This window comes from Salvelinus alpinus, chromosome 16 (genome assembly GCF_045679555.1).
Source record: "Salvelinus alpinus chromosome 16, SLU_Salpinus.1, whole genome shotgun sequence".
NCBI lineage: Eukaryota > Metazoa > Chordata > Actinopteri > Salmoniformes > Salmonidae > Salvelinus > Salvelinus alpinus.
In genome coordinates this window covers 25,183,691-25,209,937 of record NC_092101.1, presented here as the reverse complement: position 1 = coordinate 25,209,937, position 26,247 = coordinate 25,183,691, and the positions used below count along the sequence as shown (strand labels likewise).

The 26,247-nt window shown below is 42.9% G+C and overlaps 1 protein-coding gene across 3 annotated transcripts in view; it reads right to left on the bottom strand.

The window, feature by feature from the left end:
- The window catches only part of LOC139541191 (inactive N-acetylated-alpha-linked acidic dipeptidase-like protein 2), a 340,439-nt gene that overhangs the window by 118,609 nt on the left and 195,583 nt on the right, over nt 1–26,247 (bottom strand). For all 3 annotated transcript variants that reach the window (XM_071345568.1, XM_071345567.1, XM_071345569.1), the window contains exon 5: nt 21,627–21,777. In XM_071345568.1, the coding sequence (XP_071201669.1) occupies nt 21,627–21,777 (151 nt within the window). The remainder of the gene's footprint in view (nt 1–21,626; nt 21,778–26,247) is intronic.

The following is a 26,247-nucleotide window of genomic DNA, read 5'->3' as shown; positions in this document are numbered from 1 at the left end:
TAAATTGTTTAACTTGGGTCAAACATTTCGGGTAACCTTCCACACGCTTCCCACAATAATTTGGGTGAATTTTGGCCCTTTCCTCCTGACAGAGCTGGTGTAACTGAGTCAGGTTTGTAGGCCTTGACTTTTTTGTCCTTAAGCCATTTTGCCACAACTTTGAACGGCTACTTGGGGTCATTTGGAAGACCCATTTGCGACCAAGCTTTAACTTCCTGACTGATGTCTTGAGATGTTGCTTCAATATATCCACATAATTTTCCTCGCTCATGATGACATCTATTTTGTGAAGTGCACCAGTCCCTCCTGCAGCAAAGCACCCCCACAACATGATGCTGCCACCCCCGTGTTTCATGGATGGGATGGTGACCTTCGGCTTGCAAGCCTCCTGACTGCCGTTCAGGACCTTTCTGACTCTGCCCTGGATTTACCGCCCTCTGCCTGCCCTTGACCTGTCGTCTTTCTGCCCCCTGTTTTGTTAATTAACATCTGTTCGAACTGTCTGCCTCTGGGTCTTATCCTGAGGTCTGATAGTACAAACTGGCCATGACTGACCCAGCAGACTCGGACCAGCTCCGCAACGCCGTCTCCTCTCAAGGAGCCACCATTGGAAGACACAAGAAGTTACTTCAAGGTCTTATGGAAGGATCGAGGATGAGAATCACAGACTGGTCACCCGATTGCCGGAGGACCCGCTTTCCCATCCCCTGTGGTTCCACGTTGGTTGAGAGTCCTGTGGTTGCCCTTCAGCCCAACATTCCGGAGATAAACCAGGACCTGCGGGAGGTATTCTCCAAGACCCGCGCCACCAGTCTTCCTCCTTATCGCCCCTGGGACTGTGCCATCGACCTGTGGGCAGGGTCTGCGCCTCCGTGCAGACTCATCTACCCTCTCTCGGTGACTAAAACCCAGGCAATGGAGGATTACATCCAAGAGGCGCTCCAACAAGGTTTCATCCGCACGTCCACTTCTCCTGCGTTAGCTGGTTTCTTCTTTGTGGCCAAGAAGGATGGAGGGTTACATCGATGTATTGATTGCAGAGGACTCACCACAAAGTACCGTTACCCTCTCCCGTTGGTACCGGCAGCCATTGAACAGCTCCGCGGGGTCCGGTTCTTTACCAAACTGGACCTGCGGAGTGCATACAATCTCATCCGTATCCAGGAGGGGGATGAATGGAACACTGCGTTTAGCACGATGTCTAGCCACTACGAGTACTTGGTGATGCCATTTGGCTTAGCCAATGCTCCTTCAGTGTTCCAGGCATTTGTTAACGAGGTCTTCAGGGGCGTGCCCGGACACCAGGTGGTCGTGTATATCGATGCCATCCTGGTCTACTCGGCTACCCTGAAGGATCACATCACTCACTTTGGAGCAGTAATGGAACACCTCCTGGCTAACCACCTGTTTGTCAAGGCTGAGAAGTGACAATTTCATCAGAAAGCTGTCTCGTTCTTAGGCTACCAAATCAGCCTGCCGGTAGTGAGGTAGGACGGCAAGAAGGTAGATGCGATCAGGTCACGGCCAGTCCCAACTACCATAAAGGGGTCACAATGGTTTTTGGGGTTTGCCAACTTCTACCGCCGTTTCATCAGGAACTTCAGCTCCGTCGCCGCCCCTCTCACCTCTCACCTCAAGGGTCGTCCCTGGTGCGAAGCCCAGCAGCCAACGAGGCCTTTCGTCTACTCAAGGGATGTTTTACCTCCACCCCACCTCCGCCCCAGATCCCACGATATCCTTTGTGGTAGAGGTGGATGCTTCAGAGGTGGGCGTGGGGCAGTTCTGTCTCAACGATAGGGTAATCCACAGAAATTGTATCCATGTGCATATTACTCAAAGAAACTGTCCCCTGCAGAGAGGAATTACGCCGTCGGTGATCGAGAGCTCCTGGCGGTGAAGTTGGCATTAGAGGAGTGGAGACACTGGCTGGAAGGCGACAAGGAACCATTTGTCATCTTCACCGACCATCGGAACCTGGAGTACATATGGACAGCGAGGAGGCTGAATCCGCGCCAAGCAAGGTGGGCCCTTTTCTTCACAAGGTTCGACTTCACGCTGACCTATCGCCCAGGTTAAAAAAAGGCCAATGCCCTGTCCCGTCTACACAATTCGGGAGAGAGTCCTGTCCAGAATGCACCCTATAATCCCATCCTCCCGAGTCGTAGCTCCTGTGGTCTGGGACGTAGATGTGGACATTCGCCAGGCTCTGGAGAGGGAGCTTACACCCACTAACTGTCCTCCCAAGTGCATCTACTCTTCCACGGGGATAAGGGATCGGCTGCTGGCCTGGGCACACACAGCTGTCGTCGTTGCACATCCAGGTATTTCTCACACTACCCAATCCATCTCTGAGAAGTACTGGTGGCCCACCTTGGCGAAGGATGTCAATCGCTACATCAAATCCTGTTCCGTATGTGCCCAAACCAATTCCCCCGGAACGCTCCAGCAGGGAAACTTCTTCCCCTTCCCGTGCCTCAGCAACCCTGTTACTGATCTCCCCTCCTCTGACGGTTTCACCACCATTTTGGTGGTTGTGGATAGATTGTCAAAATCCTGTCGTTTAATCCCTCGTTCTAGTCTCCCTACTGCTCTCCAGGTTGCCGAGGCACTATTCCAGCAGGTCTGCTGGCATTATGGCCTTCCGGAGGACATCGTCTCCGACCGTGTCCCCAAATTCACATCACGGGCATGGATAGCCTTTATGGAGAAGCTTGGGGTCAAGGTCAGCCTCTCTTCCGGGTATAGGCCTCAGTCCAACGGGTAGGTGGAAAGGATGAACCAGGAGCTGGGGAGGTTCCTGAGGAGTCACTGTCAGGACCGGGAGGGAGAGTGTGCTCGATTCCTTCGCCCAGAACACACTACAGTACGCCCAGAACACACTACATCACTCCTCCACTGGGTTGACCCCCATCCAGTGTGTTCTGGTCTTTCAGCCTGCCCTGGCTCCGTGGATCCCGGGCCAGACCAAAGCTCCTGCAGTTGATGAGTGGTTCAGGCGCACAGAAGAAGTGTGGAGCGATGCTCAAGTGAGACTCCAGCTCGCTGTCCACCGTCAAAAGAAGCAGGCAGACCCCCACCGCAGTGGGACTCCTGTGTACCAACCTGGGGATTGTGTCTGGCTCTCTACCAGGAAACTCTCACTCCGCCTGCCCTGCAAAAGCTGAGCCCCCGGTTTGTGGGGCCGTTCAAGGTTCTCCGGAGGGTGAACGAGGTGGAATAAAAGCAATTTCTTTGACGTGACCGTCCACTTCCGGAACTCTGAAGCGCGCGACTTGGAAGTGAGATTGCGTTCTGTTTTGCTGCCGTTTCGGACGACAACTATCTCCGGCTCGGATTTTATTTGATAAATGTGACCATATCATCGTAATGTATGTTTTTTCAATATAGTTTAATCAGATTATTTGAATTTCTTCGGGAGTTTTGCCGTGTTCCGTTCTCTGACTTTTTTTTACGTTGGAGAGATCCGTGCCACTCGACTAGTACCCATGCTAAATGAAGAGGGAAAGTTGCCATTCTGAATCCAAACAACGACTCATCTGGACAAAGGACACCTTGATCAACATTCTGATGAAAGATCAGCAAAAGTAAGACCCAATTTATGATGTTATTTCATATATCTGTCGTGCATGTGAACTGGTCGTGGGCGCCCAAGTGTTTCTGGCTATTGTGGCTATGCTAATATAGCGCTACATTTTGTTTTTGCTGTAAAACATTTAATAAATCGGAAATATTGTCTGGAATCACAAGATGCCTGTCTTTCAATTGCTGCACAGTATGTATTTTTCAGAAATGTTTTATGATGAGTAATTAGGTATTTGACGTTGGTGTCTGTAAATGTTATGGCTGCTTTCGGTGCAATTTCTGATTGTAGCTGAAATGTAATTTATGATTTATACCTGAAATATGCACATTTTTCTAAAAAAACATATGCTATACAATAAATATGTTATCAGACTGTCATCTTATGAAGTTGTTTCTTGGTTAGTGGCTATATATATCTTTATTTGGTCGAATTTGTGATAGCTACTGATGGAGTAAAAAACTGATGGAGTAAAAAAAGTGGTGTCTTTTGCTAACGTGGTTAGCTAATAGATTTACATATTTTGTCTTCCCTGTAAAACATTTTAAAAATCGGACATGTTGGCTTGATTCACAAGATGTGTACCTTTCATATGCTGTATTGGACTTGTTAATGTGTGAAAGTTAAATATAAAAAAAAAATAGATTTTGAATGTCGCGCCCTGCACTTGAGCTGGATGTTGTCATAGGTGTACCGGTGTCGGGCTGCAGCCATAACAGGTTTTAAAACACCAGGCTCATCAGTTGGTATGAGTACTCTGGTGGACCATACAGATAACTTTCCTTCTCCCCTTACTCGGACCCCTCTCCATGCCATCCTGCTGTGGGGCAACCAGTTGAAATCTCTCCGGGTTCTCATTGAAACTGTGGGTGATGAGAGTTTCATGGACATTACCCTGGTGTCAGAGCTGGGCATCCCCACTCATCCCCTTTCCATTCCCATGGACGTTAGGGCGCTGGATGGGCGCTCTGTAGACAGAGTCACCCACATTACTACTACTATCAACCTGCAAGTGTCAGGGAACCACAGGGAGTCTATGCAGTTCATGCTCATTAAGTCTCCTCAGGTTCCCGTGGTATTGGGGTTGTCTTGGCTCTAGCAACACAATCCCCTTATCAACTGGACTGCTGGTGCTATCATGGGCTGGAAACCGTTCTGCCACGGCCATTGTTTAAAGTCGGCACAGTCTGCCCCAGGACGTCTTCCTGTGGGCTCGGAAGAAGCTTCGGACCTCTTCGCCATACCAGGACCTCCGGGAGGTTTTCAGCAAGGCCCGGGCAACTTTGCTTCCTCCACATCGACCCTATGACTGTGGGATTGACTTTCTCCCAGGGAACTACACCACCCAGGGGACAGCTGTATTCACTGTTGAGTCCGGAGACCCAGGCTATGGAGATGTACATCGAGGACTCGCTGGCTGCAGGGTGTATCCGTCCTTCTGCCTCCCCACCGGCGCAGGGTTCTTCCTTGTGTAGAAGAGGGACAAAACCCTGAACCCGTGCATCGACTTCCAGGGCCTCAATGACATCACGGTTAAGAACCATTACCCGCTACCACTCATCACCTCGGCTTTTGAGCCGCTCCAGGGGACCACCATTTTCTCTAAGTTGGACCTACAGAAAGCCTACCATCTGGTGCGGATACGGGAAGCTGACGAGTGGTAGACAGCCTTCAACACTGCTAGCGGACACTATGAATAACTGGTGATGGCATTCGGTCAGACCAACACTCCTGCTGTGTTCCAGGTCCTGGTTTTCATCCCGGTTCTGGAAGGTGTTCTGCACACTCATTGGGTTGTCGGCCAGCCTGTTCTCCGGGTTTCACCCCCAGTTTAACGGCCAGTCGGAGCAAGCTAATCAGGACCTGGAGACGACTCTTCGTTGCCTCGTCTCTGCCAACCCCACCACCTGGAGCCAGCAACTCGTGTGGGTAGAATGTCACGCAACACCATCCCCTGCTCAGCCACTGGTCTCTCGCCTTTTGAGTGTTCGATGGGTTATCAGCCACTGGTCTTCTCTGAGCCACCTCCAGGTATCAACTACAAGCGGACCACCACCGGACCCCAGCTCCTCGTTATCATCTCGGGCAGAGGGTATGGCTGTCCACTCGGGATCTGTCCCTCCGGGTGGAATCCCACAAACTTTCGTTATATCGTACCTTTCCCCATCTCTAAGATCTTTAGACCCTCTGCTGTTCGTCTTCTGTTGCCCCGCACCCTCCGTGTACATCCCACTTTTCATGTATCAAGGATTAAACCTCTGTCTCACAGCCCTCTGTCTCCTCTTTCCAGGTGGCGTCCACTCCCCACTACTCTTACCAGAAGCCGCCGTTCAATACAGAAATTGGGAAAGACGTCTGGTTGAATAAACAAAGACACAACATTCCCTGATGTCGCTCTGCGATTGAAGCTTTGCTCAACTCATTTATTTTCCAGCGATTGGACATTAGCCATCATGATACTAGGAAGAGGAGGCCATGTAGCCGGTCTTTTTAGCCTAGCTTGGAGTCCCCCTTTCGTCCTCTTCTTGTCGGTTGTAGGAAATGATTGCATGAACATTCTGAGCAAACAAAGTCATAATTAACGCAAACATAGCAATAAAAAACCTGAAGGATCTGGAGAAGGTCTGTATGGAGGAGTGGGCCAAAATCCCTGCTGCAGTGTGTGCAAACCTGGTCAAGAACTACAGGAAACGTATGATCTCTGTAATTGCAAACAAAGTTTTCTGAACCAAATATTAAGTTCTGCTTTTCTGATGTATCAAATACTTATGTCATGCAATAAAATGCAAATTAATTACTTAAAAATCATACAATGTGATTTTCTGGATTTTTTTTAGATTCCGCCTCTCACAGTTGAAGTGTACCTATGATAAAAATTACAGACCTCTACATGCTTTGTAAGTAGGAAAACCTGCAAAATCGGCAGTGTATCAAATACTTGTTCTCCCCACTGTATATATTGCTTAGTAAAACTGCATAAGTGTTGCTCTCCACTTTCTGGAGGACCAAGTTTTGAAATCAGTGGAATTAGCGTATGATAGCTAAGGAGATGGTGAAAACACCTGTCTCCAGATTACATCTTCAAACTAAGGGCAACCATGGCATTTGACAGGAGATGTGTCTATCCATGATGTATACGGGTAAGATAGTCTAGCTAGCTACATTTTCAGATATTACACATTTCTAATTTTGACATAAAGTCTTTTCATTTCAAGTTAAAGTGTACTGTTAGCTAGCTAGCTAACGTTAGCTGGCTGGCTCGCTAGCTAACGTTACGTTATGATCTTATTATTCATATCTCAGAGCCATATGCTTGACTAGTTATAGCCTAATGTTAGCTAGCTAACATTGAACCTGGTTGGTTAGCTATCTGCAGATTCATGCAGGGTAGTAACGTCATGAGTTGGGATTATGGTTCATTGTTTCCCTAGCTAGCTACCTAGCTAGCTATATGTCTTAACAAAATACTATAGTCTGAGATTGGCAGATAGTCTGAGAGTGCAGAATAACCAATGAATATACGAATGCTCAACACCCGTTGAATATGGCCGGTGTCAGTAAACATTGGCAAAAAAGCATAAATAAATTGTTGCCAGCAGCACAGTTACAGTCACCAACGCTCTGGATAACATGAAAACTGCCTAACCAGCTCTGGTAGGGTGAGTAATGTTCAGTGAGCTGTTCTCTCATTTGAGTCTGGAAGTAGCTAGCAAGGTAGCCAATGTTAGCCAGTTAGCTTGGGTGCTTGACTGCCATTGTGAGGTCAGAATGTTCGGATCTACCCTACTCCTCGGCCAGAGCGTCCAGTGTGCGCTCTGAACGCTCCGAGAGCGAAATGCTCTGAATTTACGAACTGACAATCTAACAGCACAGTTGCAGTCACCAATGCTTTGGATAACATAACAGCCTAACCAGCTCTGCTAGGGCGAGTAATGTTCAGTGAGCTGTTCTCTCATTTGAGTCTGGAAGTAGCTAGCAAGGTAGCTTGGGTGCTTGACTGCTGTTAGTACAGAACACTCGGATCAACCGTTAAAGAGATGGGTGGGGCTAAAGCTTAAGAGGGTGTGAATGATGCTGAATGGGTGTAGACAAAGAAGGGCTCGCCAGTAGTAGTACCAAAACATTCAAAGCAAAATTACTTTCCCATTGTTCCTCAACTGTAGTGTATAATATACAATTTTGTAGCTCTGAGTCTCTACTTTTATCCAATGTAAAAAACACAATTTCCAATTTTGCTACAAAAGACAGATTTGAGCCGGTCAGTCACATATTTGGTTTAAAATTAGGCTTATATTGTGCAGCCCATATTGTGCAGCCCTACATGGCAGTGTGGAAATTACCTCAATTGATTGCAGGAAATATTTTTGGTTAAAGTTTTATTGAACAGTATAAAACAATCAGAATAGAGAAAGCCCCATTGAAATCCCTTAGAAATTATGTGTTGCCACCCTAGGATCATGCACTACTCATAAAGCAAATGTAAAACCTTTATTATTCAGCCAATGATGTAAGTGTCTTTAGATCTAGTTATTCATCACATCTTTCATAATATTACATTACAGTTATTAAAAAGTATACTGAATGATCTCAATTGAACCCAAAACAAATCAGCAAAGAGCTGGAATGATAGCTAAAAAGAACAGCAGATGGACTGCTACAAATACGGGGGTGTTGGGCAGCTTAAAGAAAATGCTATCATTATAAGTACAAAAGAGTTTTAGTGGTTGCTCTTTTTCATTTAGGTTCAAATTGTTACAAAGTCATTTTCCTGTCTAATACTTAGTATATGCGCAGTATATACACCACATCCACAAACAAGGGTCCTTTAAGTTAAAGCTAAACTAGGTACTTAAACACCTCAGTGGTGACTCTCACATTCTGTGGCTCTTTTGGGACAGTTAAAATGCATTGTTTTTTAATGGACTTTTATTGTGTTTTGATGCACATATGATGCAATATAACCAGACCTGGGGATTTGACAATCCTCACTTAATGATGATGGCATTTTAATGATAGCTTAATGACACTCACCCCCCGCCCATGTACTCACTAGGGCAACACCAAAACATTACAAACGAATGCCTCTACTCACAGACATTAGACTTACTTTGGGACCAATGTCACAGAGATGCATAAGGTAAAATGCTTAAGATGCTAGTTTGAGAGTTTGCTATAATTTTGTATCTGGGTATTTTGATAATATTGTGTTGTGCTGTGGATATTATCTGCAAAATATGTGGTACTGTATTTCTAAATTCCACTTAAATGAATTTAAACTTGACAAATCAATGAAAGACCAACTGGTGAATATTCCTTCTTATGAAGTTAAAAATCAATTAAACGTTTATTGGTTGCGTACACAGTTTTGCAGATATTATCATAGGTGCAGCGAAATGCTTATGATTCTAGCTCCAACAATGCAGCAATATCTAGCAATACATTAACAATACACACATAATCCAAAAGTTTAAAAAAGGATAAGAAATTAAGACATATCAGAACGAGGTTCATAACAAGGTTATGACCCATAAAATGTGATTGGTCTATTTTTCGTGCCCTGTGAGAAATGTCCTAAAAGCTGATTGGAAGAAAACAATACATGGTAAAGGTTGCATACACATTTACAAGATAAAAGCTAACCTAGCACGGCAATGATTTGAAAGATCAACTATGTAGAATTGATCATATAAAAATTATAATAAAGAGGCCAACACATAAGTTCTTACTTTGTCTTCAGCGGAAATGTTAACATAAAGGAAGTTATTTCTATCTAACATAACGGAAGTTATCTCTAGGGATATGATTGCATGTTCTCACTTGTTTCCCCCATCCAGGTATATCCCTCTGTCCCCTGACAACTCTCTGCAGAGCTTCAGGGCTTCTTCACAGTGTGGCTACAGTACAGTGTTAACATGTGTTGTTGGCCTTCCTGCCTCAGGGCTACACAACCTGAAGTTAGCTCTGCTGTACACTATGCTCTTAAGCTTATCACCTACACGGAGTGCACAAGGACCATTTGAAGAGGCAGGACACTTAGAACACCAGTTTGCCTCTAGTATGCCTACTTCAATCAACCACTAGTCAGTCTGGTTGCTTCATTACAATTCCATCTTCAGGCCGGAGTCAAGTGTAAATCCTAAACCAACAACAGGTAATAATCTTCCCCACCTCAGATTTAGAGCAATAGATTTAGGACCAGAGGGGCTCTCAGAGAGTCACATCAAATTCATGTGTGGTAAAGTAATTCTGCATTTGCTGAGGCTAAACTATGGTAATGTCTCAGAGGAAAAACAGGGGCCAATGGCCAAGAGGGAGGATGGGGCAGTTTAATTAGAGAGAAGTGAAAATGAGTAAATAATTAATTAATACTGTTCCCCTCTGATAGTTCCACCTCCAACCTTCATGTCCACAGGGGAAAGACAACAGAAATGCCTGTGGTCAAGCTGCTGCTGTACAATGTATACAATGTATACAATGTATATATTGTGTGTGTGTGTGTGTGTGTGTGTGTGTGTGTGTGTGTGTGTGTGTGTGTGTGTGTGTGTGTGTGTGTGTGTGTGTGTGTGTGTGTGTGTGTGTGTGTGTGTGTGTGTGTGTGTGTGTGTGTGTGTGTGGACTAAAAACAAACAAAATATAAATATAAAAATGTGTATAGTATGTATAAACTGAAGGTAGAAGCCTAAGTGTTATGGTTATTAGTTTACTGCAATTGGGGGAGGGGAGGTATGGTTTGCGGGAGGAGGGACTGGTGCACTTCACAAAATAGATGGCATCATGAGGGAGGACAATTATGTGGATATATTGAAGCAACATCTCAAGACATCAGTCAGGAAGTTAAAGCTTGGTTGCAAATTGGTCTTCCAAATGGACAATGATCCCAAGCATACTTCCAAAGTTGTGGCAAAATGGCTTAAGGACAACAAAGTCAAGGTATTGGCGTGGCCATCACAAAGCCCTGTCCTCAATCCTATAGAACATTTGTGGCCAGATCTGAAAAAGCGTGTGCGAGCAAGGAGGCCTACAAACCTGACTCAGTTAGACAGGGAATTTTTACTTGGATTAAATGTCAAGAATTATGAAAAACTGAGTTTAAATGTATTTGGCTAAGGTGTATGTAAACTTCCGATTTTCAACTGTATATATATATATATATATATATATATGTGTATATATGTATATATGTGTATATATGTATATGTGTATATATGTGTATATGTGTATATGTGTATGTGTGTGTATGTGCATGTGTATATATATATATTTATTTGTTTTTAATTTTTAATTTCACATTTATTTAACCAGGTAGGCTAGCTGAGAACAAGTTCTCATTTGCAACTGCGACCTGGCCAAGATAAAGCAAAGCAGTTTGACACATACAACAACACAGAGTTACACGTGGAATAAACAAACATACAATCAATAATACAGTAAAAATAATTATATATACAGCATGTGCAAATGAGGTAGGATAAGGTAGGTAAGGCAATAAATAGGATATATATATATATGTGTATGTATGTGTGTGTATATATATACATATATATATATACACTGTACATATATATATATACATATATATCCTATTTATTGCATTATATACACATATATACATATATATCCTATTTGGGTGTGTGTGTATGTATGTATGTATGTATGTATGTATGTATGTATGTATGTATGTATGTATGTATGTATGTATGTATGTATGTATGTATGTATGTATGTATGTATGTATGTATGTAAACTCAAGAAATATCCCTTTTTCAGTTCCCTGTCTTTCAAAGATAATTTGTAAAAATCCAAATAACTTCACATATCTTCATTGTAAAGGGTTTAAACACTGTTTCCCATGCTTGTTCAATGAACCATCAACAATTAATGAACATGTGGAACGGTCATTAAGACACTAACAGCTTACAGACTGTAGGCAATTATGAAAACTTATGACACAAAAGAGGCCTTTCTACTGACTCTGAAAAACACCAAAAGAAAGATGCCCAGGGTCCCTGCTCATCTGCGTGAACGTGCCTTAGGCACGCTGCAAGGAGGCATGTGGATTGCAGATGTGGCCAGGGCAATAAATTGCAATGTCCGTACTGTGAGAAGCCTAAGACAGCGATACAGGGAGACAGGACGGACAGCTGATTGTCCTCGCAGTGGCAGACCACATGTAACAACACCTGCACAGGATCGGTGCATCCGATCATCACACCTGCAGGACATGTACAGGATGTCAACAACAACTGCCCGAGTTACACCAGGAACGCACAACCCTTCTATCAGTGCTCAGACTGTCCGCAATAGGCTGTGAGAGGCTGGACTGAGGGCTGGTAGGCCTGTTGTAAGGCAGGTCCTCACCAGACATCACCGGCAACAACGTCGCCTATGGGCACAGACCCACCGTCGCTGGACCAGACAGGACTGGCAAACAGTGCTCTTCACTGACGATTCTGGGTTTTGTCTGACATGGGGTGATGGTCGGATTCGCGTTTATCGTCGAAGGAATGAGCGTTACACCGAGGCCTGTACTCTGGAGCGGGATCGATTTGGAGGTGGAGGGTCCGTCATGGTCTGGGGCGGTGTGTCACAGCATCATCGGACTGAGCTTGTTGTCATTGCAGGCAATCGCAACGCTGTGCATTACAGGGAAGACATCCTTCTCCCTCATGTGGTTCCCTTCCTGCAGGCTCATCCTGACATGACCCTCCAGCATGACAATGCCACCAGCCATACTGCTCGTTCTGTGCGTGATTTCCTGCAAGACAGGAATGTCAGTGTTCTCCCATAGCCAGCGAAGACCCCAGATCTCAATCCCATTGAGCACGTCTGGGACCTGTTGGATCGGAGGGTGAGGGCTAGGGCCATTTGGGAACTTGCAGGTGCCTTGGTGGAAGAGTGGAGTAACATCTCACAGCAAGAACTGGCAAATATGGTGCAGTCAATGAGGAGGAGATGCACTGCAGTACTTAATGCAGCTGGTAGCCACACCAGACACCAGATACTGACTGTTACATTTGATTTTGACCCCCCTTTGTTCAGGGACACATTATTACATTTCTGTTAGTCACATGTCTGTGGAACTTGTTCAGTTTATGTCTCAGTTGTTGAATCTTATGTTCATACAAATATTTACACATGTTACGTTGCTGAAAATAAACGTAGTTGACAGTGAGAGGACGTTTCTTTATATGGATATATTTACCCCAAAAATATATGGGGGATTGGAAATGATGCAGACAATTACAGTGATGAAAGCAACATTCTATCCGCAATATTAAAACTTATCCACCCCCTAAAAAATGTATTAATTAATAAATGAAAAAAGATTTTGAAAACAAATCCAATTTTGATTAACTTCAATATCTATTGGGTGAAATACCACAGTGTGCTATCACAGCAGAAAGATTTGTGACCTCTTGCCACAAGAAAAGAAAAAACACCATTGTAAATACAACCCATATTTATTTTCCCTTTTGTACTTTAACTATTTGCATATCGTTACAACACTGTATATAGACATAATATGACATTTAAAATGTCTTTATTCTTTTGGAAGTGTGAAGTTTACTGTTTTGTTTATTATCTATTTAATATGTAAACATATGTTTCCCATTCCAATAAAGCCCCTTAAATTGAAATTGAATTAAGAGAAAGAGAGAAAGCGAGAGAGAATAAAGGGGAATATAAAAAGCTGGAGTAGGGGGCAAACACATTGAGAGAAGACATTGAGTTTGTTGCTCCCCTCCTTTGCATGGTAATGAGGTGAAGTTGTTCCAGCAGCAGTCAGCAGCACCTCAGAGTAAAATGAGGGTCAGTACACAGCCACTTGAGGGGAACAAATTCACAGCAGGGCGTTAGAGAAGCAGAAGGGGGTCTCAGCACTGTCTGACACAGAGCAGAGTAGAGTATCCCCAGCCCTCCCCAGGCAGAGTGGATGAGAGGGGGATGAGAGGGTGGCAGAGTGGTGCGGTGCTCATGCCAAGGCTGAGAATAGTGGTGACCTTCTGGAGGCTTCTCTTTCTCCCTCTCATTAAATGCATAACAAGACACCCGCATGTGTGAAGAAATTCCGATTTTCTATGCCTGTTGTGCTTTGTGAAACTGTCCAGAGCTGATCCACTTCCAAGATGTGGCTGAGCAGCATTACCTGGTGAACAGCGTATGTCTGCCTATTTCTGTCTGTCCCCCAGGGATAGCTGTTCAGTCCAAAACAGCTGCTGCTCAAACCCCCTCTGGACACATCTCTAATACATACACAGCATGTGTACCTTCTGTTACAGTAAACATCTTATTGAGATTAATTGAAAATTCACTGATATGCTCAATCTAATTTATTACCTTCTTTACCTTTGAAGCTTACATGCTAAGGGGCTTTTGTACTAACGGTGAGGTGATATCTTATAAATTAATATCAGTAAAAACAGGTGCCACATGGAGCTGTGTATGTACAGTAGTTATCTTTCCATTCATGTGCTGTATGTCAACATGTACGCTATTTTCTGCTGTATGCTTATATGATCACAACCATGATTAATACCTAAACTGCTGCATGTATAACTCATGAGACAGTGACTTGGGAAATGGAATGGAAATGAGATGGGAGCAGCAGCAGCGGAAAAGTTGATAGCTTGCATAGGCCTAGTTGTTGGGTGATAATGTGACAATACAAACATGACAGTGTCCAGTGTCATTTCACTAACTTGCTTGTAGTCCTCAGATTCTTGACTGCATTGTTATTGAACTCAAACAGTGAGTCACCGGAGAAATCAAGCAGCATTTCCATAATGTTTTTGACTGAGCTCCACACCGCTATCCCAGGTAAAATATACACAGTGTGGTATTTGCTTGTCTATTAATTCCTATAAGTATCGTATGGTGGCTGTGGAAGAGAAGCCAATTTGAAGCTTGAATGCACATTCAATGCTCATTGGTTTAACACTGGAATGGAGCTAAGAAAGGAAAGCTAGACACTGTGAATCAGGGATTGCTCTTAGGAAATATTATGTCCAGTGAAGTCCAGTGCAACCCCACATCCACTCTAGTGCATTTATGAGTCATAAACAAGTACACACACCCACACACATGTACATTCATATCCATTGACAGGTTTCTAATGGCCATGACCTGTCACAGCAGCAGATACTGTAGATCTGAAGTTGTATTAGGTTGAGAAGGACTGGGAATGTCAGTGGAGTTCATGAAGACTTTACACCTAAATCAAAACATTATCTCCGCGCTCCTAGGCAAAGTGCTGAAAATTACATATGGGATGAATTATCCAAAACACAACACTGTGTGCACCTACTATCAATTTGCTTCACAACTCCAACCATGTGAATGCTGTTTGGACATTTGGGGTGAGGAAAAGGATATTTGGTGTTTACATATCCAACTATCCTCTGCATTAGATTTAGATATCAACCGTGGATAGAAGAGTGTGAATCTGTGAACATATGCTATCCCATTTGAAAACTAATCCACTTATATCTGCAGGAGGCATTAATAAATCAAAGAGAAAGCTTTTAAAGCTTTAACCCCCATGCATTATGCAACTCAAACACATGCAAATGGACTGCTGTGACACTCCATTGTAAGCATTGTTTCATTAAAAAGGCAATTAGGCATAATGAAGCTCACAACCCACTTAAAAATAAAACTTCAAGAGGGGTCCGACTGAATTTATATGGTCTCACAATCACCTTGATGAAAGTAATAAACCATTCGCTTGGTGTGAGGTCCAGTTATCACTCAAAAGTAAATACAAATTTAAAGGCCCAATGCAGCCGTTTTTTAATCTCAATATCAAAACATTTCTGGGTAGCAATTAAGTACCTTACTGTGATTATTTTCAGTTAAAATGGATTCTTAGCAAAGAGCAATTTCTCAAGCAACAATTTTACAAGGATTGTCTGGAAGTGGTCTGAGTGGGGAGGGGAAAACTGAAAACTACCTGTTATTGGCAGAGAGGTTTGGAACTCTTTCTTTTTGGTCTATTAACTAGGCAGGATAAAACTCCATCCCACCAAAACAGGCTGACATTTCTTTTCAAACAGCTCTTACACTAAAATGGCATTATCATAATTTTTACAATTTCACAGTATTATTCCAACCTCATCATGCTCCCGAGTGGCGCAGCGGTCTAAGGCACTGCATCTCAGTTCAAGAGGTGTCACTGTAGTCCCTGGTTTGAATCCAGGCTGCATCACATCTGGCTGTGATTGGGAGTCCCATAAGGCGGCGCACAATTGGTCCAGCGTTGTCCAGGTTTGGCCGGGGTAGACCGTCATTGTAAATAAGAATTTGTTCTTAACTGACTTGCCTAGTTAAATAAAGATAACATTTAGGAAATCATGTTTTTGACTGCACTGGGCCTTTGAAACTACAAATTGTCAATATGTTCTACGGCTTATCATCCCAATCCTTGGCTGTGGTTAGTAGAGAAAGAAGTGAGAGTAGCTCGGATGAGAGAGCCACACCAGGGGAAGAGATGAGACACATTGTGATGGCCATGAGTGACATTGCATGGAGGACGTGTACCTCCCAGATAGCGATGGCAGCCATTTGTTCATTAAAGCATCCAACATTCGTCCCATAGCAGCTGCCTATTTAAATAAATATGCAAATTACTACATTTCTATTCAAAGGCTTCTTTTGACTTCAACAAGGTTTCTAAATAACCCAAGGGACACAATTCTTTCCATTTGAATAGACCCACCTGTCAGCGACTTGAAATTAACATGTAAAAATTGTTTGAAGTTCCCACTTGTTCGGTGCTACTATCTTTCTCTCAGATATGGTGGTGAGGAGGAAGAGAGAGAAGAGAGGGAACATCATCTTCACTTTAAAGGTTAATGCAATTATGCGATCTGTCCCCCCTCTCCCCAAAAGCACAGCAGTCAACTAATAAAGAGCGTGGGGCTTTAATGCACACAGCCGTTTTAATGGCCTGCAGCAGTCATCATTTGGTAAACAGAGCTGGAAAATTCATCCAAACCGAACAACATAAATAACATGGCAACTGAATCAAATGGATGAGGAAATTGCTACAGCTTGGCAAAAGACAAGACGCTTCAGATAAAAATGTCTAAACCAATTATTGCCTCACTTGCATATAAATATTCAGGTGGCCGCAGCAGCCTTTCTGGTTTTTGTTTTGTTTTTCTACCCAGTCATCAGTTCAGTTCATGGAAAAGCTCTTGGAATAAATGTAAAAATATATCCCTTTCAAACACAGGAACAGTCTGAATGGGTAGAAATATTCTGTGTATTTGGTTCACAGCCAAGCTGTTAAGAGTGAAAGGTTGCTGGTTCGAATCCCCGAGCTGACTAGGTGAAATATCTGAGCACGGCACTTAACCCCAATTTCTCCTGGAAGTTGCCCTGGATAAGAGCGTCTGCTAAATGACTCAAATGTAAATGTAAACTGACAGTACAAAACATTAAGAACACCTTCCTAATACTCAGTTGCACCCCCCTCCCTTTGCCCTCAGAACAGACTCAATTCGTCAGGGCATGGACTCTACGAGGTGTCGAAAGCATTCCAAAGGGATGCTGGCCCATGTTGACCCCAATACTTCCACAGCTTCCCAGAGTGTCAAATGTGCTGGATGTCCTTTGGGTGGTGGACCATTCTTGATACACACGGGAAACTGTTGAAAAATACAGCAGCATTGCCATTCTTGACACACTCAAACCGGTGCGCCTGGCACCTACTACCATACCCCCTTCAAAGGCACTTAAATATTTTGTCTTGCCCATTCACCCTCTGTATGGCACAAATACACAATCCATGTCTGAAGACTGAAAAAATATTCTTTAACCTGTCTCCTCCCCTTCATTTACACTGATTGAAGTGGATTTAAAAAGTGACATCAATAAGGGATTATAGCTTTCATGTGGATTCACCTGGTCAGTCTATGTCATGGAAAGAGCAGGTGTTCCTAATGTTTTGTACACTCAGTGTAAATGTAGGTGTGCTCTGCACACAACCTTTGCCCTTAGAACACAGCCAAGACATGGATATCAAAGCTCAACTACAACTCTCAGTACAGGGATGGATTCCATGCCAGTGTAATGTAAAGCAGCCCAGGAACACCTGCTGTACATTTCTAAGCAAACACAATTTGCTTGGTGGGTCTTGGCAGATATGTCTCAATTTCCCTCCCTACACATGTTCCCTCTGTGTGAGCAACCGCTGCTTTCACATTCAGGGGTAAACTGAGAAACAGCATGTTTCAAAAGACAGTGCTTTGATTTACTTTGCCTTTCCCAGCAGGCAATGTGACAATACAGCACAGCGATAATACTACAAGGATTTCTCTAATAAAAAATCAACACACAGACTGCTGATATGCCAAATGATGAATAATGAACTACGGAATCAAAGCAAAAAGAGAAAATGACAAGTATTGAATACCACTACAGTCTATTGATTCATGAATATTTAATTACTTGCTGTGGCTATTCAAGGACAAATAGATGGCTGTAACGTTAGGCCTAGGCCCTATTTTTTTAAATCTGCATTACAATATATGGACTAAATAAAGGTTAATATTCAAATTATTTATACACTTTTTTTTATCTGCTCAAAACTTTTATCATGGTATTTATTTTATGGAAGACAGCATCCCACAGGGCAAAAATTGGTTGAATCAATGTTATTTCCACATCATAAAAAAAATCTATGTGATGATGTTGAGTCAACGTAGAAAACTGATTCGCAAAAAGTCATCAACGTCATCAAAGCGAATTTTGTGATTTTTTTCACCCAACTTTTAACCTGAATCCAATGACATGGTGACATTTGTTGTTGATTTCACGATGAATTCACATTGGTTGACAACTCAACCAAATGTAAATCAAAACTAGACGTTGGAATGACGTCTGTGACCAGTGGGTCTCTGTAAGGAGTAGTAAAGTGTCTTCTCCCATCATTTGCTCATCTTACAGGGGGTGCAGTGGGATGCAGCAACCGGTGGTAATGGTGAAAGTGCAGACATCCAACATCTGTACAGGCATCTGTTAGCAGCCTCATCTGTGTCCTGCCACCGTGTTACCCAGACCCTTAGCAGGACAAAGGTACTTCAACAGTAATGACGCGTCCCCAACGAGCAGCCAGCCAGCCAGCCAGGGCAGGCAGGCCAGGAGGCTGAGGCTAGATAGAAAGGGAGCCAGGGAAGACCACAGTCATGTGGTGAGGATTTAACTACAGTAGACCAAGAGACCAGGATCATGGACAGCGACTCACTGCTGTGATTTAGATTCTGGCCAGCCTACATTACTAACACAAATCAACTGAGTAAAGAAACTATTCTCTATTATCATGGAAACAATCATATCGTCATTATGCATTATGCAGCTACGAAGAAAAGGCAGAGAAGAAGCTGCATGCTCTTAATGGCATTTTAATGCTTATTGAATCAATTCTCCTCTTCTCTGGTTTCTGAGAGGAGTATTTTAATGATAGAATGCTAGTCACGTGAGGCCTTTGCTAGCTGCAGGTGTTGACACTGGAGTCGTTACTATCGATAATGATATGAGACATTAAAGACAGGTTGGTGTGTAATGATAAGCCACATGCTGGTCGGCATGCTGAGTGCTAGACATCTGAAGTGATTACTAAAGATGATGACACAGGCCCCCCAGTGACAGGCTGAAGTGAGAGTGATGATAGAGTCTAGAGAGGGGAGTGAATTTGCCTCACACTAACACGGCAGCCATGTCTTGTTCACGTGATACGAGACCGGTAAGGAGGGTTCAAGAGCCTCTGCTTTCTGTACCAGTGACAAGCGTTAAGAACAGAATCATGCACGCAATAATATATGCAGTATTATCATTATGTTTATATCAATTTCTGAGTGATTTGTAATATATATCTTAGATACTGTTATTGTTTACTTGGACATTCTCTTGGCTTTACAGTTTCAGCTTCCACTAACTAAGTTCCTATTAATCCTACCTCATTGTCAAGTCCTTATCTGAAAACAAACAAAGCAACTTTTGAATGCCTTATCTATTCAATCTCTCTAACTCTCTCCCTGGTTGTGCTCTACTTGACACAAATACACATAAACCCACGCATGCAGACACACACCATATACAGTTGAAGTCAGGTTGGAGTCATTAAAACTCGTTTTTCAACCACTCCACAAATGTCTAGTTAACAAACTATAGTTTTGTATCACAATTCCAGTGGGTCAGAAGTTTACATACACTAAGTTGACCGTGCCTTTAAATAGCTTGGAAAATTCCAGAAAATTACGTCATGGCTTTAGAAGCTTCTGATAGGCTAATTGACCTCATTTGAGTCATTTGGAGGTGTACCTGTGGATGTATTTCAAGGCCTAACTTCAAACTCAGTGCTTCTTTGCTTGATATCATGGGAAAATCAAAAGAAATCAGCCAAGACCTCAGAAAAAAATTGTGGACCTCCACAATTCTGGTTCATCCTTGGGAGAAATTTCCAAACGCCGGAAGGTACCACGTTCATCTGTACAAACAATAGTATGCAAGTATAAACACCATGGAACCACGCAGCCATCACACCGCTCAGGAAGGAGACGCGTTCTGTCTCCTGGAGATGAATGTACTTCGGTGCGAAAAGTGAAAATCAATCCCAGAACAACAGAAAGGACCTTGTGAAGATGCTGGAGGAAACAGGTACAAAAGTATCTATATCCACAGTAAAACAAGTCCTATGTCGACATAACCTGAAAGGCCGCTCAGCAAGGAAGAAGCCACTGCTCCAAAACAGCCATAAAAAAGCCAGACTACGGTTTGCAACTGCACATGGGGACAAAGACCTTACTTTTTGGAGAAATGTCCTCTGGTCTGCTGAAACAAAAATAGAACTGTTTGGCCATAATGACCATTGTTATGTTTGGAGGCAAAAAGGGGGGGGGGCTTGCAAGCCGAAGAACACCATCCCAACTGTGAAGCACGGGGTGGCAGCATAATGTTTTGGGAGTCCTTTGCTGCAGGAGGGACTGGTGCACTTCACAAAATAGATGGCATCATGAGGGAGGACAATTACGTGGATATATTGAAGCAACATCTCAAGACATCAGTCAGGAAGTGAAAGCTTGGTCGCAAATGGGTCTTCCAAATGGACAATGACCCCAAGCATACTTCCAAAGTTGTGGAAAAATGGCTTAAGGACAACAAAGTCAAGGTATTGGAGTGGCCATCACAAAGCCCTGACCTCAATCCTATAGAAAATGTGTGGGCAGAACTGAAAAAGCGTGTGCGAGCAAGGAGGCCTACAAACCTGACTCTGTCAGGAGTAATGGGCCAAAATTCACCCAACTTATTGTGGGAAGCTTGTGGAAGGCTACCCGAAACGTTTGACTCAAGTTAAACAATTTAATGGCAATGCTACCAAATATTAATTGAGTGTATGTAAACTTTTGACCCACTGGGAATTTGATGAAAGAAATAAAAGCTGAAATAAATAATTCTCTCTACTATTATTCTGACATTTCACATTCTTAAAATAAAGTGGCGATCCTAACTGACCTAAGACAGGGATTTTAATAGGACTAAATGTCAGGAAATGTGAAAAACTGAGTTTAAATGTATTTGGCTAAGGTGTATGTAAACTTCCGACTTCAACTGTATATTATCAACACAGGGGGCCTCTGAGGACTTTGTGCACTCATTAGACCTTCAAATTCGGCGCAAAATGCCGCAGCATCTAAAGAGGAAACTAAGAGAGGGAATACAGAGAAGCTACTATTAAAATAATAAGGATGTACTGTGTAGGACTCAACTCTGGACCTCGAAGCCAGTTCTACTGCGTTTTTTCATTGTTCCCCACTAATCAAGGACTGATTTAGACCTGGGACACCAGGTGTGTGCAATTAATTATCAGGTAGAACAGAAAACCAGCAGGCTCCAGACCTCATAGGATAAGAGTTGAATACCCATGGTGTAGAGGATGGGGTGTTCTGTGGTCACTCTCTGAACTGTGTGACAGTCATGACTTATTGATTCACCTCATACTGATCCAGGATCATCTGCAGAGAGAGGGTACATTACACTCACTCACCAATACTGGGGTATCCAGGGGTGGAGGGGTCTCCCCCAGGGTTCAGGGTGACCCCAAAGGCTTTGTGCCACAGACTCTGGTCACTGGGGCTGTCACAGGGGTCCATGTAAAGGAGTACACCCCCAAAACCCATCTCTGCCAGGAAGGAAATCTGTGGAGAGAAATATACACAGCAGTCTTATAAAATGGTTCTATTCTACAATAGACAGAGGCAATAATAGAGAGAAACAGATTCAGTCACATACAGAAAACAGACTGACTATTATTCCTCCACACAGGCTAACCCATATTCTTAGCATCTCAATACTGTATATTCCTCCACACAGGCTAACCCATATCCTTAGCACCTCAATACTGTATCACATTGACACCAAGATAGCTTTGACAGATACAGACAGACATTTCCATGCACATCAATGTGGACAGTGCCCTAGAGATGGAGCTATAGCACTGAAATGCATTGATCATATAACCCAGATGCTGGAGGAGAGTGGCACATTACTTTAAGGGAGCAGGTATGTGGAAATGTAGTTTAAACCAGAGGTCATCTGTGACATTTGATGTACAGAAGGAATAACAGTAACACCCAGAATAAAATATTCACTAGGACACGTGCACATACTCATGTGCGTGCACGTATCAGAAATATTTTTGCTATTTTCACAGCAGGAATTATGAGCGCAATAGCTGGCGGTGGTGCAAAAGGGCTAGGTTTTGATGAATAAATCAATTGTAAAGTGAGACAAGGGCTTAGCCACTCACTGGCCGATCAACGCGTTGGCTTAATACTGCAAGCCTTTGTCTCAAGCTCTGTAGGTTATTGACGGCCATTGCATTGTCATCAACTCCAATACGGCAGGGGGCACAACATATTATTGTCCTAGTATATTGTGAATTGATACAATACAGTTTATTAAATAGCATTGGATACAGTAAGGACAAATAACAACAGTAAAACAAATTATGTTGCTCAATATGTTTGGAGTGTTGACAGTCAACATAGTTGCAATTGGATCAACGAGGATAGGACTATACATGTCTTTACGCATTGCACTTCTCCTCAAATAAAAAATACTAGGTTCCTCTAATGTAATTGGATATGTGATGTACGTTCTCAATAAGCAGGATATACAGTTGAAGTCGGAAGTTTACATACACCTTAGCCAAACACATTTAAACTCAGTTTTTCACAATTCCTGACTTTTAATCCAAGTAAAAATACCCTGTTTTAGGTCAGTTAGGATCACCACTTTATTTTAAGAATGTGAAATGTCAGAATAATAGTAGAGAGAATGATTTATTTCAGCTTTTATTTCTTTCATCACATTCCCAGTGGGTCAGAAGTTTACATATACTATTTGAGTGTTTGGTAGCATTGCCTTTAAATTGTTTAACTTGGGTCAAACGTTTCGGGTAGCCTTCCTCAAGCTTCCCACAATCAGTTGGGTGAATTTTGGCCCATTACTCCTGACAGAGCTGGTGTAACTGAGTCAGGTTTGTAGGCCTCCTTGCTCGCACACACTTTTTCAGTTCTGCCCACAAATTTTCTATGGGATTGAGGTCAGGGCTTTGTGATGGCCACTCAAATACCTTGACTTTGTTGTCCTTAAGCCATTTTTCCACAACTTTGGAAGTATGCTTGGGGTCATTGTCCATTTGGAAGACCCATTTGCAACCAAGCTTTAACTTCCTGACTGATGTCTTGAGATGTTGCTTCAATATATCCACATAATTGTCCTCCCTCATGATGCCATCTATTTTGTGAAGTGCACCAGTCCCTCCTGCAGCAAAGCACCCCCACAACATTATGCTGCCACACCCGTGCTTCACGGTTGGGATGATGTGCTTCGGCTTGCAAGCCGCCCCCTTTTGCCTCCAAACATAACAATGGTCATTATGGCCAAACAGTTCTATTTTTGTTTCATCAGACCAGAGGACATTTCTCCAAAAAGTAAGGTCTTTGTCCCCATGTTCAGTTGTAAACCGTAGTCGTGCTTTTTTATGGCGGTTTTGGAGCAGTGGCTTCTTCCTTGCTGAGCGGCCTTTCAGGTTATGTCGATATAGGACTCGTTTCACTGTGGCTTATAGATACTTTTGTACCTGTTTCCTCCAGCATCTTCACAAGGTCCTTTGCTGTTGTTCTGGGATTGATTTGCACTTTTCGCACCAAAGTACGTTCATCTCTAGGAGACAGAACCCGTCTCCGTCCTGAGAGGTATGACGGCTGCGTGGTCCCATAATGTTTATACTTGCGTACTATTGTTTGTACAGATGAACGTGGTACCTTCAGGCGTTTGGAAATTGCTCCCAAGGATGAACCAGACTTGTGGAGGTCTACAATTTTTTTCTGCGGTCTTGGCTGATTTATTTTGATTTTCCCATGATGTCAAGAAAGAGGCACTGAGTTTGAAGGTAGGCCTCGAAATACATCCACAGGTAAAGCTCCAATTGACTCAAATTATGCCAATTAGACTATCAGAAGCTTCTAAAGCCATTACATCATTTTCTGGAGTTTTACAAGCTGTTTATAGGCACAGTCAACTTAGTGTATGTACACTCCTGACCCACTGGAATTGTGATACAGTGAATTATAAGTGAAATAATCTGTCTGTAAACAATTGTTGGAAAAATGACTTGTGTCATGCACAAAGTAGATGTCCTAACCGACTTGCCAAAACTATAGTTTGTTAAGAAGAAATGTATGGAGTGGTTGAAAAACGAGTTTTAATGACTCCAACCTAAGTGTATGTAAACTTCCGACTTCAACTGTAGCCTAGGCCTACCATTATCCGTTTATATAGCGGTATAGGACTGAATAATTTGAATATGTTTGGTGGAGCCAGTCTTTTGTAAGCGGACAAGACATCCTCTTTTGAAATGCGGATGGATACAAGCCGAATGGGGTGTGCACTGCAGGTAAGCCTATGTGAATTGAGAATAATGCAAAAGCATGAAGGCAAAAGGCTCACAAGTAAAAACATTTAGAAACCTTATAGATAGGCTACTTGGCTAATGTATGGCCAGGATAAGAAAGATACTCGAAGCATTGCTGTTGAACAGTATTGTTGTTGAACAGCATTGCTCACGCACATCCAAAATAATACATTACATAGATTAAAAGGGGATGTCTGCTCACTGTTTTGCTGCTCCCAAACACTAACTTTTAATAAAGCTTTGGTGATTAAGATTTATTTCAAAGCGGTCTCACGAGCAAAACCCTTTATTTAAAAAAAAGAAGTTTTAATTGAGAGGAGGGGAGGCTTGGTTTTTAATAAAATTAAACGAAATGGAACATTTCGTTTTTTATGTTTCTAAATACGAGGTTTACGGGCACAAAAAGCACATCTCTCCTGTTCCATGCGCATATGGCCCTATGAGTCATGACTGTATAGGCTACGCTTCTGCGGTCAAAATCCATGCCATAACCAACCGTGTTACTGCTAAGACCAGCTTTTGGTTGGTCTTAAATATCCCCACCAGCTCTGCCTGAAATTGGCACTTTCGCACACGTTTTTAAGGACACACCTCAGATATTGCCACCACTTCCACCTCAGCGCAAGCGAGCATATATAAGACAGGTAAATTACCAATCCTGGCGCAAGGGTAGTACAGTGATGTCTTTAACAGGTTGAAATTGCCAACGAGCGTGCATTTGACAATTGCGCTGGCTTAACACCATCCGAAAATAGAGCCCATACTGTTAACATGTGCACAGACAAGTGTTAAATCTGTAACCATGCTATATCTTATTAGAAGATTGTATTGCATATGTACTTAATATACACTGTAGGAAAATTGCATATCATGTCATGTCACTGTTCCGTTCACTGTCCCCTTTCATCATGTTATTTAGTTCTGCACAGAGCCAAGGCTTTCTATCTGCCCTTCCTATCTGTCTATAGACATGTGTACATCGATACTTGTAGTAGCATACAAACAGACTGTAGTCCGCTACCAGGGAAATGTTAGCAGGGCAAACTCTATCTAGTTGCTGACATAGAGTAGTATCCCTTTCTGCATGGATCTGGAAACGCTTGACTTGTGGGGGTAGAGAAATGAGTGACAGACATAACGTTTAAAATCCTTGTTGGCATTGTAATACCTGCTCATGAATCACAGAGGCCTCTGGCTAAATGGCAACAACCTCTAACACATTGTGTGCTGAGAGAGAAAACAGAGAGTGCTTCGGCAACATGACAACCTGATGAAGGCATGTGTGGCTGATAAAAGCTTTTTAATTGCAAAAGCAGTGCCTTTGTTCTTATGACTATGGATGGATCAAAAGCAAGTGAGTCTACGATGCATTATGAACAGGGTCTTCATAGGAAGAGTTAGCTTATATTTTGTTAATTCTAGAGACCATCCATAGCCATTCTTTTCATCCAGCACCTGTCCTTCAAGAGAAAGGAGCATGACATTTGACTTATACAAACAAACTCATCTGAAGAAAAGTGTGCATGCTAAGGACTTCCTGGAGAAAAGTGTGTATGTTTCCTCAAAATAAACATTTAAATGAAATCATCATTGGGTTGACATCGACAATAAATTACAGAGCAATGGAGGGACTAATTAAAGAAAGATCAAGTGTAATATATTATACAAATAAAGTGAACTGGATGGA